The following is an 18,142-nucleotide window of genomic DNA, read 5'->3' as shown; positions in this document are numbered from 1 at the left end:
GTGGCCCATTTGTCTAGTCCATCCAGGTCATCCTAGCCCTATCCTCCAGAGTGTCTGTAACTCCACCCAACCTGGTATCATCTGCAAATTTGCTAAGCATGCACATCATCCAAACCATTAATGAAGAAGTTAATGCTGAAGAGAGATAGTTAGCTGTGTTAGCCTGAAGTCAGGTGAAACAGGTCCCTGGAAAATCCTGCTACTGCCTTCCAGCTAGACATTGATTTGCTAATGATTTGCACATAATGATCTGCCTCCACCTTGCAATACATTTGCTTAGTTAGTTTTCCTTTGCTTACTAATGACAATGGTGTGGGAAATGGGAGACTGATTGTCACCTTCCATCTTCATATTCTCACCAAGTTCCTCCCTGTTTGTAAGCAACAACTCAAGAAGAGCTTTCCTCTTAGTTGGCCCTCTGTACCATCTGTATCAAAAAGTTATCTCCAAAGCACTGCCAAGAATTTGCTGGACTGCATACGCACTACTATTTCCCTCATAGCAGATGGTCTTGATAACTACAGTAGTTGTGGAGAGTTAGGCAAGCAACATCAATACATTTTTGTAGGCCACAAGATAACTCTGATAGTAACAACTGTTCACTCTACTGCCAGCTGGCTTAGAACAAAAGACAATATTTTTTGTGTCCTTTTTAAACAAGTTATCAAAATCACTTTATGAAACAAGGAACTGGCTTTGATATTTTGGTATGTTCAGAGTGGATGTCAGTGTGTCAGAGTTCGTTGTATGCAAAGAATTGGTATTACTGCTCTGACATTGGCATTTCTTTTGTGCAAGAAGATGCTAAGATGGACTATAATTTGTTTTCATAACAGTATCTAATGTTGGTGATAAGTGCTTCCATTAACAAGCTATTAGCTAAAAGGTTTTTGATAGCTTAAAAGCTGAAAAACAGTGGAAGTAGCTGATGTGTCCTTAGCAAGTGGAATATTTCCAGTGACTACTCCTTGAAAATTCATGTGACCTTGCAGTCTTTTCCATAGAATTGAGGCTGGATGAATTCCACAGGAAAGAGGATACGGATAATTGGGAAGAAAAAAAAATGCATCTTATTTTTTTTGCGCTTTATAAAACTGCTGCGTATAGGCTGAGCTTCATGCCTATACTTTAGGAAATATGATTTTTTTCAATATAAAATCCTGTTTAGTAAAGGAATTTATTCCCCTTACACAGGAATGGAGGATACCACTTGTGAAAGGACCGAATTTTTGAGTAACTATTTGACTAATGTGGAAGATATCATTTTGCTGCCTGGCTCTCTGGGACGCATTCGCCCAAGGTCTAGCAATAATCTGAAATGTAAGTTGACATGATTACTACACTGAGGATTGGATTCTGTAACCTTTATTCAGGTAGAATCGTAGTTATATGCACAAGTAGTCCTATATCAATGATTTGGAGTTCTGTATCTTGAATGCTAAATGAGACTGTGGATGCTTTTTTGATCTGAGGGATTAAATAGGGTTTACTAAGGGATTAAGTGACAGTATTAAGATTGAATTCACTAGTTTCTCCATGACTAAAGAGTCAGATAATGGGATTAATTATTTGGTCAAAAACCTGAATGGGATGTAGTTGAAGAGATTAAGGCAGTAGAAGAGAGAATGGTGAAGTTTGAATTTGAGCAAATAGGGTTTGGGACTGATATTCACATATGATATATTGTGTCATCTCTAAGAAGTCATTTTGAGGGGAGAGGGGTAGGTTTGTTAGCTCTACATGAGACTTTGAATATAATTTGCATTAAGATGAATCTTAAGTTATTTTGTGATGATGACATTTAAATTACAGCAGAATGAAAGCAAATGAGTTAATCCTTTAATCTAGTTATTAATCTCACCTATGAATAAATTTCAAGTATAGGCATAGGAACAGGTTACATAGGGGTAAATTAGGATGCAAATTTACAGATGTCCCATTGGCTGCAGAGAGCTCAGATTCAATTTTTTTGCAAGCCAGATCTGGCCAATGAGCCATAGGCTGTTGATTCCTGAAATATGGGATATGGGTAAACTTTTGCTTCAAATATTATTGTTTCCCGAACTTAGGGACACATGAAGTTTCCAAGAACATAACAAGCTGGCCACATCCAGATGAGCACAGCTGTGCACTATGTGGCACCGCAAACATGTCTGCGGTGCCACATACCATACATTTAGATGTTCTCTGAACTGCAAAGAAGCGTTGCCCATCTGTGGATAGCCATCTGTGGATAGCCAGAAGTCAAAAAAACCCGCAGGGAAAAAAAGCAGAGCAGTGCACGCGCAGGCAGCACGCATCACTCAGAAACAGAGCCAAGCCACCCGGGACCACTCTGTGGCTTTGGGCCAGGCTCCACACAGCAGAATTGCTGCTGCTGCAGCCAGGACGCTAGGCCTCCAGGACCCTAGGTAAGGCTGCTGGGGCCAGCCCAGTGCTAGCCCTAGCCTCCTTTACCCCACCCAGGGTAACTTGCCCATGCCAAAGCATGCATGGCACGGGCTTTTCCCAGGGACAGGTAGCAATGGCACAAGGTGCGCCGTTGCTACTTGTCCCTGGGGAGCCAAACCTCTGCACTCATCTGGATGCAGCCATTAAGTTTTCAGTTACTTCAGAGACTAAAAATATTTTGCATTACACATGACGATAAATAAAGTAAGATACTAAACTAACATAAAGATTGAATCCCTGAAAGGCTCTCCCAGAACTTTTATCTTCTGAGAATGTTCATGCTTAGTTTTTCCATGCAGAATTTTAAAACAGATTTCTGTCATTGTCAACAGTAAGGCTGTCATTGACTGCACTTGATTTTTCCAGTTGTTTTCATTTGGAACATGATTAAGCACTACCATATGACAGATCTACAGATAATAATAAGTACTATATTATACTGATGTGCAAAGAGGAGTGAAAAATAGCACAAAAATCTTATTTTCCTGACATACAATATATTTCTTTTCTTTTGAATGAAGACTACTGACATGTTCCAAAAAGAAGATTAGGTAGTCCATGCTAAGCTTTGGCCCAATGCTTTTGTTTTTTCCCATTTGCAATCATTCTTCCTTTCTGTGGGTCAATCAGAGAACAAACATCATCCTTGAACTGAAAACAGAGGATTAGACCATTAAAAAAGTATCCGTTTTCTCACTACTCCAGTGTGCCGTAACTTAACCCCATTTCTACTTTTGTGTACACAACAGTAGACATATGCATTAGGGTTGTGCGAAGCTTTGCTGGCTGTTTTGTTTCAACTCATTTCGAGCTCAAAACAGCGAAATGGAAACAAAATGAAGGGCTTTGAAATAGCCTCAAAATGAAATGAGGGGAGTTGAAACGTTTCAAAAGTTTTGAAATGTTTCAAATTTCAAAGCAGCCAGGTGGTGGGAGGCAGGGGAGAGCCAGAGCTGCGCTCCGAGTGGCTCTGCAGCCCCATGTGGCTCAGCCAGGAAGGGAGCGCAGCCCTGGCTCCCCCCACCTCCTGCTACTGGGCTGCACTGTGTGGGGCTGGCAGAGCCAATTGGGGCACAGCACTGGCTTTGCCCACCTCTCGCCATTGGGCTGCCCTCTGATTGGCTCCGCCAGCCCCATGGAGCTCCGCCTGGTGGTGGGAGGTGGGAAGAGCTGTCTCTGCTCTCCACCTCCCACCACCAGGCTGAATTCCACAGGGCTGCAAGCTGCTGGGAGCTGCCAGGAAGATTGGCACTGCCACTGGCCCCAGGCAGCAGAACCAGCCTCCTGTCATTCAACAGGCAGATCAGGGGCCCACCTACATTCCTGGGAGGGCTGTTGCTGAACTGCTCCCAGGGGTGCGGGCCCCCAATCTGCCTGCCAGATGACAGCAGACTGCTCCTGCTCCCTAGCTCCTTTTTGTCAACACCTTGAGGTGCAGTTACCCAGGAACCTCTGCACCTATCTCTTTGAAACTTGGTGAACTTCATGCCCTCAGAAGGGGCTACCATTCCCTGCAAGTTTCATCCAAATCGGGCAGGAAATGACAAAGTTATAGGCAGTTTTGTGCTTCCCCATTATAGCCTATGGGCAAAAACGTCGAAACAGTTTCAATGAAACAAAACAGAACAGCACTTTCGAAATTAAACAAAACTCAAAATGAAACACTGTTCCATCAAAACTGAAGTTGAAGTGGAGCAGTGCTGTTTTGCACAGTATGCATGGCTTTTAGCTCAGGACTCAATATGATTAATTTCAAAGCCAATTAGCATAATTATTTAAGCAGCCAAAAGTTGTTGCTTGGCTTGAAAGAAAGAAGACCATGAATTTGAAGTGTGTAGAAACTTACCCAGATGTGTGTGACACTAGCGCAGCCAAAAGAAGAACACATGTTGTTGTAAATAAGGATGCTTGTTGTTATACTTAGGCATTATTAAAAAAAAATAAATAAAACAAATCAGATAATCAGTCATAAGACTTTAAAGATGTTAGATTAAATATTCTTATAAAATAAAATAAATATTAAACTAAGGCCTCACAGGGAAAAACACTGATCAGTATTATTATAAATAGTAAGAGGGGAATTAAAAATCCTTATGGGCTTATTTTAGAGAATATGCAATTTCTTTTCATTGAGATGAGATAGTTTCTAAAAGAAACCATCTCTTGAAAAGCAGATTTCACTTTGTAAATTCTTCAATAAACAGATGGCTATTTTATGTCACGTCTCTCTTCTTTTAACAGATGATCCTAAAGCAATTGTTGCAAACCTCACAGTAAGTATTATGGCATGTATCTCTGTCTCCGTTATATTGTTCCTTTGACATGTTAATGTACAGCTCCATTCAGCATTTCTTGCTCGCCCTTTAGTCAGGCAAAATTGTCCTTGGCTTGAGTAAAGAGAGACAAATAAAATCCTTCATGAATGATGTTTAATGATGTTTGCCCTGAGTTCCTCTGTTTGCTGCTTTTTGGTTTTTCATAACCTTTTCTGGGTAATACATAGCTACGTAGCATAGTACTATGTAGTCTTGAGTCTCCTACTAGTCTTGAGTTCCTGAATTGAGCCTATTTATGCCTTCCTTCAAAAATGGAAAATGATCTTTTGAGGTAAATGATTTACAAATACTCTGAAAATGTAAAAAAATAGTTGATATTTCTCTATTTTTAGCCTTGTTCTTGTGAGGAATTCCTACTTAAAATAAATACTGGCTTATCAAATTTAGTAACCAAATCATTTTTGGTATATAGTCAGTATTCCATTCTTCTCTGAATCATAGAAATGAAGGCTGGAAGGGATCTTAAAAGATCATTGATCAAATGATCCCATCAAGGTGTCTATCCAGTCTCCTCCTGAAGACTTCCCAGGTTGGGGACTGCACCACCTCCTTGAGAAGTCTGTTCCAGATTCTGGTCGCTCTTACTGTAAAGAAGTTCTTCCTTGCATCTACCCGGAAACCATCCTCTAACAGTTTATGGCCATTGTTCCTGGTCCTCCCCTGGAGCACTCTAGTGAACAGTTTTTCTCCCAGCTCCTGATTTTCACCTCTTACATACTTATAGATGGCCACCAAGTCCTCTCTCAGTCTTTTCTTCCCCAGGCTGAACAGTCCCAGATCCCTTAGTCTTTCCTTATAAGGTTTGTCCTCCAGCTCCTTAATCATTCTTGTGGCCCTTCTCTGGACCCTTTCAAGGTTCTCCATGTCTTGTTTGAAGTGCTTTGCCCAGAACTGGATGCTACTTCAGCTGGGGTCTCACCAATGCTGAATAGAGAAGAAATATCACTTCCTTAGATCTGCTCGTGTTGCATCAGCTAATGCATTCCAGTAGCTGTTAGCTTTGTTGACTACAGCATTACACTGGTGGCTCATGTTCATCCTGTGATCAGCCATAACCCCAAGGTCCCTTTCAGCCACCGTACTGGCCAGGACATCTCTTCCTAACCTATATTATGTTGCTTGTTATTTCTCCCTAGATGAAGCACTCAGCATTTAACCTTTTTGAACTGTATCCGGTTCCACTCTGCCTACCTTTCCAGCTTGTCCAGGCCCACTTGGATCCACATCCTAACCCTAGCGTGACTGGTTTTCCCTAAAACTTAATATCATCTGCAAACTTGGCCAGCGTGCTTTCCACATCCTCATCTAAACTGTTGATACGGGTGTTGAACAGCATGGGGCCAAGAACCAAACCCTGAAGACCAACACTTGGTCCCTCCAAGACAATACAAACCTGTTCACCAGCACTTTCTGGGTTCAACCCTTTAACCAGTTCCCAACGTGGACTCTGCCAGCCTACAATCTCCCAGTTTTTTTATAAGAGTGTCATGGGAGACCATATTGAAGGCCTTGTTAAAATCCAAGTATATGACATCAACTGCATCTCCCACATCTAAGTGGTTCATTACTTGATCATAGAAGGAGACACGGTTGGTCAGACATAACCTGCCCACAATGAAACCGTGTTGCCTATCCTTCACTATTATGCCTTCTGCCAGTCTCTCACAAATGGACTTCTTGATAATTTTTTTCCAAAATGTTACCTGGTATCGAGGTCAAAATGAGCAGCCTATAGTTCCTGGATCCTCTCTCCTTCCCTTCTTAAAGATTGGCACCACACTGGCTCTTTTCCAGTCTTCTGGGACCTCTTCCAACCACCATAAGTCTTCAAATACCTTTGCCATTGGTCCCTCACTGATGCCAGCCAATTCCCTTAGCACACTCAGGTGCAGTCCATCCAGTCCTACCAACTTAAAGACATTCAGATGCTCTAAGTGCTCCCTCGCCAGTTCGACACTGACCATTGTCTCGCAATCACCTCCCCCTGCATCTGTCCAGTATTCGACCAGGCAGGCGACCCCCATTTGTGTACACAGACACCTACACAAAGTATTCATTAAAGAGAAATTAAGCTTTGAACAATTTGTAAATCCTTGGAGAAAATGTGGTATTTTGCATGTTGCTCTGGAGAATATTCTAATGAGAATAAAGGTGTCAGAATCAAAGCCACAAGTCCTAAGAGAATATTACATAAATAAGAGTGTTAAGCCAAGTATTCAAAATATTCTACAGACTGTTCTTAAAGGTATAATTGACAATGTGCTTCAACCATACTGTCTGCTTGACTTCAGGAATTCAAGGCTAGCAGGCCCGTACGGCAAAACTTATATGACAATGTAATTTCTTATCATTGTGTTTCAGTGTAAAAAGCCAGACCAGCACTTTAAGCCTTATTTGAAACAGCACCTTCCCAAGCGTTTGCACTATGCTTACAACAGAAGAATTGAGGATGTGCATTTATTAGTGGAGAGAAGATGGCATGTTGCAAGGTAACCTGCTACATGTGTTTCTTTCCGGAGTCTTAACGGTTGCTGTAATGCTATATTAAATAAAAAGAATGACTGGATCTTTGTCTATAAATCAGTGGTTCTTGGAAGATGAGACAAATTTTGTTTCTTTACGTTATTTCTATAGGCTTCAAGAAATGGTAGTTTTCATTAGCTGCATTGCTTACAAGCAAACCCACTGTGTGATGACATTACCTTTGAAACTCGTGCTATGAATTTGTCCATCAGTTTATTAAAGCAGTGAATGAGAAATTCCAAAAGATTTTTTGTGCAACTCTAGTAGGCTAGTTCGCTATTTGTCTTGTTCAGCATCTGAGGATGGGTTTCCCATCAACTCCAAATAATTAAATATGGGTTTTAGGCCTGCCATTTTAAGAATTTCTACAGCCACAGGTTGGAAAGAGACACAGAAGGAATATTTTATACAAGATTAGTTTTTTGTATGCCAGGTCAAAATTCCTTTTAGCAGAATTATTTGTTGCTCAGCTGTTTTTCTAAAAACTGTATACCTCTATCTTCTCCTGGTTAAAGTTATGTTGTTGTAGCAGTGATGGTTCAGGTAATATGCCAAAAATAAGATTTCTTTGCCTGTTAGTTAGCCTACTAAAATGTATTACCAAGCAAATTTTACTTCTCACTGATTAGAGAAACATGACTGTAAATAGTTTCAATAGGCAGGAGTCACCAGTGGGAGAGAGCTTCTTTCTGGGACTGTAAAGCAATTCAAGGTTTACAATAGATGGTGCTAGTTATCTCATGCTCATTCACATTAATTTCTTTCCAAGTACATCCAAGACATCTGAAGTCTACATTCTTTTCCTGTTTAAGGGCAAAGTTTATTGTAACAAATCACCACAGTTGCCAAAGGAGGGTTCTGTTAAAAACGGATGTAAAAAATACAACTCGCTATAAATTTTGAACAAAAGTTAGCTTTAAGATTTGGAAGCTAGTACTCGGGGTGTAAAGGGAAAGCCCCCTGCTTGTCAGACAAAGAATCTCATTCTTGACAGAATTGATTCCCTGTATACCACAGACAAAAATAGCATCACTCTTTTGTAATGCCTCTTGTCTTGCTTGGATAACTAATTACTCAGTTTCCTTGAGGTTGCCCCTGGTGATGGTGATTCTTGTCTCACTGGGTGGTGGTGTAGTGAGGTATGTTAAAAAGATGTCCTTTTTAATGTTTCAGTGTTAAGAATGGTTGTAACTTGTGAAGTACTCTTGGACTCTTGAGGACAAGGTTGCTGTATATGTGAGAGAAGATTTGGCCACCCTTATGTTTCAGGCTGTAATTTTTTCAAATGGTACCCCCAGGATTAGGCGATCATTTTCCATTGAAATTTAAAGGGGTATGGGAACCTCGCTTCTTTAAACCCCTTTTGAAAATCCTAGCCCAGATGTTCCCCTTTATAGACAATGCCATCTGAACAGTAACAGTTCTTACAACTGTCCTTACATTAATGTGAAATTTATTAATGATGTTTCAATGTAGAAAATCCATGGATGTTTATAAGAAACAATCAGGAAAATGCTTCTTCCATGGAGACCATGGCTATGACAACAAAATAAACAGCATGCAGGTATGAACAAGAAATTACCCTTTTGGGAGATGGGGGGGTGGGGAATAGAGGGGGTCAGTTGCTGAAGGAAAAAATATTTCAGAATTGCTGCAAAACATCTACTGTTTAATCATTTTGTGTGTATCCTCTCTCTATTTTAAAGACTGTCTTCATAGGCTATGGTCCTACCTTTAAATACAAGACAAAAGTGCCTCCATTTGAAAATATTGAACTTTACAACATTATGTGTGGTAAGTGACTTCCTTTCCAAAATAAAGAAGCTATTTTTGGCTGACAGGGCTGTTCACATAGGTCCTGCGTATTCTTCCTTTCTGGGCCACTACTTTCTCCCCCTGCACTACACTGTCTTTTGCCCTTTGGCCAAAAGAGCAGAATACACAACTGTTCTCAGAGGCCTGTGTTTGTTCAGCCCCTACAACTGGCCAATAAAAGGCATTAATGTTGTGCTGCTGCTCGCAGCTCAGCAAAAATCAAATACACAGTGCTGCAGCCTGGTATGACTGTTCTTCATTAGCTTGGAGGCACAAAGTCTTGAGTCCAGAGAGACAGCCTCGGCACCTGCATCTTTCACATGACAGCTCAGAGCAGTAGCATAACTGGCAGGGGGCAAATGGGACATCCATCCCAGGCACCGACTTATAGAGGGTGCCAGAATGATCCCACCAGAAGCCTTTGCTGTGGTAGGTGCAGCCCAGCCATAGAAGCTAGGCAACCCTGCATCTAGTAGCGTATGGAGGCTTGGGGAAAGCAAGCAAGGTGCCAGGGACAGCTCCTAGAGAGCTTGCACTGTGGGGCTGCTGCAGCTGCTGTGTGGCTGCCTGGTTTGCTCCTCAGTTCTTCCCTCCCATAGGCTGCTGAGCTTCCCATGGCAAAAATCCCACGGGGGCACTATTTTGCTCAGTCTCCCTTCATACACTACTGGGTGCAGTGCTGCCTAGCTTCTGTAGCTGGACTGCATCTGCTGTAGCAAAGACTCCCAGGAAGGGCATTCTGGTCCCTCCTGCTGCAGCTGTTGCTGAGCTTAGCTCTTAGCTGCAGTAGCACCTGCCACCAGAGGAAGGAGAGAGCTAGGGCAGGTAAGGCCACCCCTGCTCTGCAGTGGTCGGCACTCTGTCTCTGGCTCAGAGTTGCCACACAGTCAGTGTTGTGCATCTGGTTGATGTGTTTCTTAATATCAACATATGTTTTCTAAAGTCTTACTACAGCAGTAAAGTGGAGACGTTGGATACGGCAGTGCAGGAACATATGCTTTTATGATCCTGTCTCTTTAATGCGCAGACAGAACTGTTACCCTGTCAGTAACCTGATGGGTACAAGTCACTGAACAACTCATTGTCTCAGTTTGCTCTTCTCCAAATCGGAGCAGTATTGCACTTGCCTATCTGATAGGAATGTTTAAAGGCTTTTATTGTTTGTACAGCACTAGGAAATTGTGAGATGAAAGGTGCCATAAACATGCAAAGTGAGGATATTCAGCTGATGGATGTCAGCAAACCCTGCAGTCTGACTTTATGGTTTTAATGCTGATAACACGGTCACTAACAGAGTTTTAACCAAATGCACTTTAGGTTTGCTCTCTAATGTACTGATCCTGACTCTAGGTATATGAATACACCATGTTCCCAGCATGCCCTGGGTGTTCTGTGCCTACCTACTCCTCCTTGCACGTGCCAAGCATGGAAATGAAGCCCTGAAGTCACTCTGGGCAACTTGTAAGGAGGCCAGAAAGATCACAAGAGTGAATGTGGGCAGCCTCCTCAGCGTGCCTTAACTACTGCATTAGCAGGTTTGGCCTGCATGAACAGAAGCAGGTGGACAGGAGATTTTTGGAAGCATCCACCCCTGGAGATACTGGAGATGCTAGGAATTACTGTTCTCAAACAGTAGCCTCTCCTCATAGCAGTACTAACTAGCCTTGTTCCAGTCACAGAGGCTACCAACATTATGTAGGATGAAGATTTTATAGATGTGAACTGAAGTTGAATATTTTAATAGATGAGAAATACCCATTCACACTTTATGCATGTTTACAAATAGCATTAGTGTTTGGCTCTAGCAGTCTGGGAAAGAGAGATTGCATACCAATAAATATGATGTATACAATGATACCTTAACAAACTTTCATCTGTGATTTTTGTCTCATCAGATCTACTTGGATTGAAGCCTGCCCCTAATAATGGAACCCATGGAAGTTTAAATCACCTGCTGAGGACCAATGCATATAAGCCAGTTATGCCAGATGAAGTTGCTAGGCCACTCTATCCAATAGCTTCATCTTCTCCATCTGATTTTGATATGGGATGTACATGTGATGACAAGGTACTCTTATTGGATCTATTGATACTTATGTTCTTGAGTATAATTGTCTAATGCAGCAGGCTGGCAAAATATGGCCCTCACATTTAAGGGAAGAGCCCCATCTTTTAACATCTCTCTCATCCTTTGTATTGTTCAGAGTCTGTTGTAGCCCATAGAATAGTTAGTACTTTGCTTCATGCATAGTGAAAGTGAGATGCCAGAATGCTAATGTTTTTCATCTTTTTTAATTTTTCTGAAGAACAAGCTGGATGAACTCAATAGGCGCTTTCATGTCAAAGGAACAGAAGGTAAGGACATGGTGACTCACTCTATAAAAGAAACATTCATGTTTTTGTTTTCAGTTATGGTTTTCTTTATTTCTCTTGGACCTTCTCTAGGAAAAAGGTCATATTTTGGGATCTAACTCGTATTTTATTTTGGTTATTACATGAATAGTCAACATTTTTTCAAACAACACCATCAAAATCACACACAGCTTTATGTAACTTGGTGCACAGGGCTATGTCTTAACTCTTGACAGTGCAAGGAAGTGCAGGTTGTCTGGCCTGTGCCTCTGGCAAGGTTTCCTTCCAAGTAGGACAGTGTGACTGCTGTCTGATTTCCTTTAACTTTCCTCTAGGACAAAGCAGTTTAACCTCTGGGGGAGACTCCCTATGAGCCCCAAGCAAGGGAGGCTGTTAGAAATGCATTAAAACACATTGGTTATACCCTTTGCTTTTTGCCAGGATTGTTCAGTCCTTAGACTTCTGGGCCTTTGCGGAAAGGCTGTTGTGTCTAATCTAGGCAACTGCAACTCCACTTCAGTTGATTTTATATTGGAGGGAGTCCAGTGCCAGGCTGTTACCATAAACTCTAACTTCACATAACGTTTACTTATCAGGTCCCATAGGTTTGTTCACATGCTTAACTTAGCGTGTGGTTAAATGCTTTACTTGGTCAGAGTCACATGGACTGCTTTTATCATGCTTATTCACATTGCCTAGTGCCTTTTGTTTCAAACTATCTCCATAATTTTCTGTTAAACAATTTTACTTGATGAGAAAGATGGACTTCACTATGAAAGGGGGTGAAAGATTCTGGCCTCAAATAACTTGTGGGAATGTATAAAATAAATTCATCATATATTTGCTGATCTTTGTACCTAACTAAAACCCACACAACAACACAACACTCAGACCTGTAGTCCATCTAGCCCAGTGTCCTGTTTCTGACAGTGGTCAGGACCAGTTGCTTCAGAAGAAGATGCAAGAAAGTCTACATTAGGCAGATGCAGGGTAAGATGCTCCTCATGAAAGTTGCTCCTAATTTCAAATGGGCATTGGCTGAAGCGCTAGAGCATGTTGCTTTCCATACTTTCCAAAACTTTTTTTTAGCATTGACCATTACAACTCTGGATATTCATATTTGTAAAAATGTCCTGTCCCTCTTTGGGATTTTGCTTAAGTTAACCAAGGTAAATAATTAAGTTCCAGTTATAAACTGGACTATAAACATTTCTGAAAAGCAATATGTATTACAAGTCATTCTATTCTGGACATGTCCAGGCTTGTAACACTCCTGCATATTTATGTATCTGCCTGCTCTTAGCTGAAAATCCCTTCTTCCCTATTTCCTCCCTCCATGAGCCGTGCGCCTTCAGATTGCTCAACTTTACATTTTACTGGATAAAGTGATGGTTACCAAGCAGCAGAAACACAGATCCCTTCAACTGCTACCCTTAAATGTAATCAACATGCACCATCTTTTTTTGTCCCTGGATTTGGCTCTTCTGTCTTTACATGTCAAATAGTTAGAAGTGTTCTGTCATCACGGCACGGATGCACTCAGACATGTGAAACATCCCCTGAGCATCTGAGTGAAGCTCCATTTTCGGAATGATCTCAGCATTGTCTCAGTTCTGTGGTTATGGTTCCCAAAGCAAAGCTGTCACTCACAGCTTCTCACACATGGTTGTCAGACCAATACTACCTGGATCACTTTGACACACTAGCCAAGGATTTGGCATATCCTCTCCCCTTTTTAGTTTTAATGATGCTTCTTTCCCTCAGCTAGAAAGCTTATTTGGAGTTACTAGACTGTTTTTCAGTAAATGGCTATTTTTACCTTCCATGTGTATTATTTTTTGTTCATTACATTTAAAGGAAGTGCTCCTCTTCTAACTCTCACCTCCCAGAAGGTATTAGAAAGGGAGCCTCAAAAACTCAAATGTGCTCACATATGGAGAGGCTCCCAAAAGTCCAAAAAGAGCAGTTTGGTGCATGCTTCCTCTTGAAGATCTAGTGAGAGCTGAGCACCTATACCCCATTTGTATTTCTGGAAAAAATCCCCTTATATGCCCGACTGTGAGATTTTGACCTGAGACTTGGGTCTGATTTCCCTTTGGAACAGAAAATGACTGTCAACCTTCCCTGAATGGGTAACTGGAGAGTCTCTGTATGTACCAAACTCTTTGCAGAAGCAAAGATGTTGTGTGGGTTCTGCATCGTTTCCTCCCGCATCCCACCCCAAAAGGTCTCATGGCAAAAAAATGCTGGCAAGGCCTGCAAGGATAATGGGGGGTTTCCAAATGAGTCTGAGACTACTCTCATTTGTGAGGCTTAGGAAACAGGATGCCTTTTGCATGTGCCATTGACTTTGTGGAGATTTCTCAAGCCAGTGGCAGAGCCTCCAGAATGTCAGGCAGCTTAATTATCTAGACAGGCAGGGTTCCTTTTTTGGTCATGATGCAGATGTGAAAAGTGCCTTGGAAACCAGCTGCACAAGCTTGGCTTGTGGGGGGGATAAGAAATGGATTTTGCCCAGCTTGGCTTTAAGGAAGAGAGCTGTGGAGACCATCCCTGTTTTAGTTAATTTAGAGCCAGATATCAAGAAAAAATTCTGTCAGGGTTAAATGTGAGGTAGGATAAAGAGAATAGTTTGCTAGACACAGGTTAGCAAAGAAGAACGGACAGGTTCTTGAATTTTCATTTTTAGATACATAGGCTGACATTAGACTGTCCAAATGGCCAGGGGCCACAACCTGGGCAGGCTTCACTAGCGTGAGCCAGAGAGTCTCTCACCCCTACCCCCCCAGCCACCACTATGTGGAAACCACCCCATCGCGCTGCATATGTGCTTGCTCCCCCGGTACACCATATATACAGGAGGCCCCTCCCTGCCAGCTCCCCAGCTGTGGTCTCCCCCAACAGCAGGGGCTGCACCATGCCACCTCACCCCTGGGGTGGGTGCAGGAAGTAAAAGTTGGAGTGGTTTTTAACTGAGATCCCAGCTAATGCTGCATGTGCAGTGATGGGGGAGTGGCAGTCAGGTGGAAGTCTGGCAGTTGCCTATTAAGATTTTTCAGCCCAAGAGCTGCCAGTTGGATAGCCCTGAGCTAACAACCAAAGGACTGCGTCTCTCCTAACCCTGCCATGCAAACTGGGAAGGTTTCTGTGGTGGTGGTCAGAAAAAGTCTATTCTTTCTCCTTTTTCTGGCAGATACTTGGGGTCTGTGATGTTTTCTTCCACCATCTCTCACATACAGACTCCTCCAAGGAGAATGTCCCTGGGATCTTAGGCATAAGTTGTGTTTTTCATCCACCATGATCTTTGGGGAACTTACCATTTTTTATCTTTTGTTGATCCCTTGGATCTTCTAGTTTCTGACCTGACATCAGTAGGAAGTATTGCCTTCCCTTATCAATGTTATATATAGAAATGAGTGTTGGGTATTGATAGGTAGGGTTCCTTTCAAGATTCAGAAAGGGAAGAATTGATGAAACTTCATTTTTATCCATTTAACAGGTTGCAAATCAATGTATATGATTAGAAAAACATATTGAGTAGGTGTATCTCCTTTCTACATTAAGTTTTACAAAAATGTAATTCATGTAGTAAAACTGTTTGGCTAATGAGGAATAAAGCATGTGTTTTGGGATGATTTCCAAACTATAAAGGCAAGTATAGCCACCATCTCCACCATGTGCTGGAAGAGAAGGGGACGTAGCCCTCCAGGGAGTAGATTCTCCTTCTTGGGCTTCACAGGGATTACCAACGTCAGGATGGAGCTCCAGGGCCAGTGGTTCCACTAATGAGCCACCTATACACCCCAGCTGTACAGAGAGTGGGCAATATGGGCAAAAGGCCATGTTCAATCTCAGCAAACTCGCAACTTTTCTTCCTCCTCTCTTCTTCCACTAAAACATGAGATATCCTCAGCTGCCAATTCAGTTAGGCTGAGTGCTGCAGAGGCCATTTGCTTTGAAATGAGCATGTGTTGGACAACCACCTGGGTTTTTCTCCCATAAATTACCTGCAATTTAAATGTAATTTGCTCTAATTTCTAGAGAGGCATCTCTTGTATGGACGCCCAGCAGTGCTTTATCGTACAAAGTATAATATCTTACATCACCATGACTTTGAAAGTGGCTACAGTGAAACATTCCTGATGCCTCTTTGGACTTCATACACTATTTCAAAGCAGGTCAGTTTTCCCTTCACTTCTGAAAATGACATTTAGGATCCTGGGTGGAATTTCTTTGTGTTATTGCCATGAGTAATGTTGAGTTTCATTAGAAAGAGCTGCTCCCATCTTCCAGGAAATACGGGATTTTAAAGCTCAAAGATTCTATGCTGTTTTTCCTTTTCTCTTCTTTTTTAAAAATTTTTCGCATCTCTTTTTAATGGGTAGGGATTTGTTTTCCCTTAATGAAATGTCTGGCATAATCAGCGACCGCAGGTTGTTTCCAGAGGTGATTTCTGTTACTGTTAGTAAAAGAGAGCTCTCTGACAGTTTCAAGGGCAGGCCCGAGTTGTAGAGAGTTACGAGATGTAGAGATGTGGTGGGTGTATTTTATTCAACAAAGCGTCTTCCAACACACCCGTTGAGTATTTGTAATCACTGTGCTTTAAATAAAATGATCTTCCCTGATGTCAGGACTAAGCAAGTCATAGTCTTGTTAGTAACTTCTTTCTGTGACGTTAATGAATGCTTCTGTGTGTGTTTTCAATGTAGGCGGAGGTTTCTGGTATCCCTGAACATTTAACCAACTGTGTGAGGCCTGATCTGCGCATTTCGCCAGGAAACAGTCAGAGCTGTGCAGCCTACAGAGCAGATAAACAATTGTCATATGGATTCCTTTTCCCTCCCCGTAAGTTTAACATGGATACCTGTTTAATGCATAGTTTGTTGCATCCTGTACAGTTACTTTTTTATGCTAAGAGGGTTTTTTTCAGCTTTCTTTTTATATGTTAAAGAAAACTTTAGCCAGGAAAAACCAGGCACACTTGTGTAGGAGTTGAGGTTTTTAATGCCACTTTGAAAAGCATGTTTGACAGCAAAAGTAAGTTTGTTTCAGCTTGTGGTAAGACTAGAATATCCCTAAAAAAGTACCAGCTAAATGCAACTCAAAGTTTAACTGTACATGATTTAACTACTGCATGTATCTCTGCATCTTAAATATGTTCAATAATTTAACTAGCAATTCAGAAAATCATATCTAATTTATTGTAAAGACTGTTCAAGAGGCAACTCAGCCAATTTAGGATTCCCAACATGGGAAGAAGATACTAGGGCTGTGCAAAGCTTCAGGTGCTGATTTGATTCAGAGGAGATCGGCCTGATTTGGCAGCTGAATCTCTGAATCAAATCAGGAAACCAATAAAAAGATCCAAATCAATTAGAAGCTCTCTGAATCCATTCAGAAAAGATTTGGAGAGCTTCAGAAATTTGGGCAGTCCCCGCTTGCTGCCACAGGGAGCTGGACCAGTAAGTAGCAGGTGGGAGTGGGAGAAGGGACCATAGGGGGACCCCCATCAGGCCCCATCTCCTGCCTGCTTTCTCAGCCTCCTCCACCCCACCCCCTCCCCGCCAACCCATGGCTAACCCATCTGGCCCCAGCTCCTGGTTTTTAAAAGAAAAAAAAAGCCCCGCACTCACCAGATGCTGAAGTGGCCTCAGAGCTTCTGGAGGCTCAAGGTAGAGCCCCCCACATAGTGGTGGGGGGAAGCAGGGATCACCCCACCTGGCAGGAGCTGGCAGGGCTTTTCCTTTTTTTTAAAGAGCTGGGATGCTGGGGCCAGGCAGGGCAGTCATGGGGGAGGCTGGGAGAGCAGGTGGAGGATGGGGGCTCATGGCAGAGCCCCGCATGCAGCATGGGGCAGAATGAGACAGCGGGGATTGGCTCCCTGACTGCCAGCAGCCAGTGAGTGCAGGGCTTTTTTTTAAAAAGAGTCGGGATGCTGGGGCTAGGCGGGGCAGCCATTGACAGGGCTGGGAGAGTGGGCGAGGGATGGAGGCTTGTTGATTCGGAGATTTGACTGAATCATTTCGGCACAGTGATTCAAATCGCCAAATTGATTCAGCACAGTGATTCAAACCGCTGAATCGATTTGGCACAGTGATTCAAATCACCGAATTAAATCACTGTCCCCTGAATTGGCCGTATCCGAAGCGAATACTTGCCGCTTCACACAGGCCTAGAAGATACTGCTAGTAGAGGGCTCTTTCATCTGGTTCAGAAAAACTTGGAAGGATTCCAGTGGCTGGAAACAGAAGGCAGACCAATTCAACTAGAAAATAAGACTCAAACTTTTAACTAGCCATTGAAACATCACTTGGAATCATTAATGTAAGTATGGGTTTCCTTCTAAGAAGTGTAGTTGAAGCAGAAGTAATCAGGCTAGATGCAGAGATTATATGCTAGATTTCTGTGGCCAGGTTATTTATAAAATTAGATTATTGCAGTGGTCCAAACAGTTATAAAGAGACAGTTTCACTCTCGTGAGGTACTTTGCTTTCCTTTCTTTTGTTCTCTTACCAAAGAAAAAGTGTGTGTGTTAGAACTTGTTGGAAGTTGGGAGATCATTTAAAAATTGAGATGCTGATCTTCCTTGGATTTGCAGACCTACTGTTTTTAAATATGTGAAGTTGCAGCACAGCTATCACGCCTGTTAGAATGTGCACAAATAG

General features: G+C 42.2%; 1 protein-coding gene across 1 annotated transcript in view; it reads left to right on the top strand.

The window, feature by feature from the left end:
• Positions 1 to 18,142, top strand: part of ENPP2 (ectonucleotide pyrophosphatase/phosphodiesterase 2) — a 74,246-nt gene that overhangs the window by 44,432 nt on the left and 11,672 nt on the right. Inside the window, exons 13-21 of the mRNA XM_090040553.1 lie at positions 1,195 to 1,320; positions 4,693 to 4,724; positions 7,149 to 7,276; positions 8,787 to 8,874; positions 9,017 to 9,104; positions 11,021 to 11,193; positions 11,432 to 11,480; positions 15,519 to 15,655; positions 16,187 to 16,322. Of these exons, the coding sequence (XP_089896679.1) occupies positions 1,195 to 1,320; positions 4,693 to 4,724; positions 7,149 to 7,276; positions 8,787 to 8,874; positions 9,017 to 9,104; positions 11,021 to 11,193; positions 11,432 to 11,480; positions 15,519 to 15,655; positions 16,187 to 16,322 (957 nt within the window). The remainder of the gene's footprint in view (positions 1 to 1,194; positions 1,321 to 4,692; positions 4,725 to 7,148; positions 7,277 to 8,786; positions 8,875 to 9,016; positions 9,105 to 11,020; positions 11,194 to 11,431; positions 11,481 to 15,518; positions 15,656 to 16,186; positions 16,323 to 18,142) is intronic.

Source organism: Crocodylus siamensis, chromosome 3, assembly GCF_052110815.1.
Source record: "Crocodylus siamensis isolate JL-2025a chromosome 3, ASM5211081v1, whole genome shotgun sequence".
Classification (NCBI taxonomy): Eukaryota; Metazoa; Chordata; order Crocodylia; family Crocodylidae; genus Crocodylus; species Crocodylus siamensis.
Note: the sequence above shows the minus strand (reverse complement) of the source record. Positions and strands in the feature narration are given on the sequence as shown.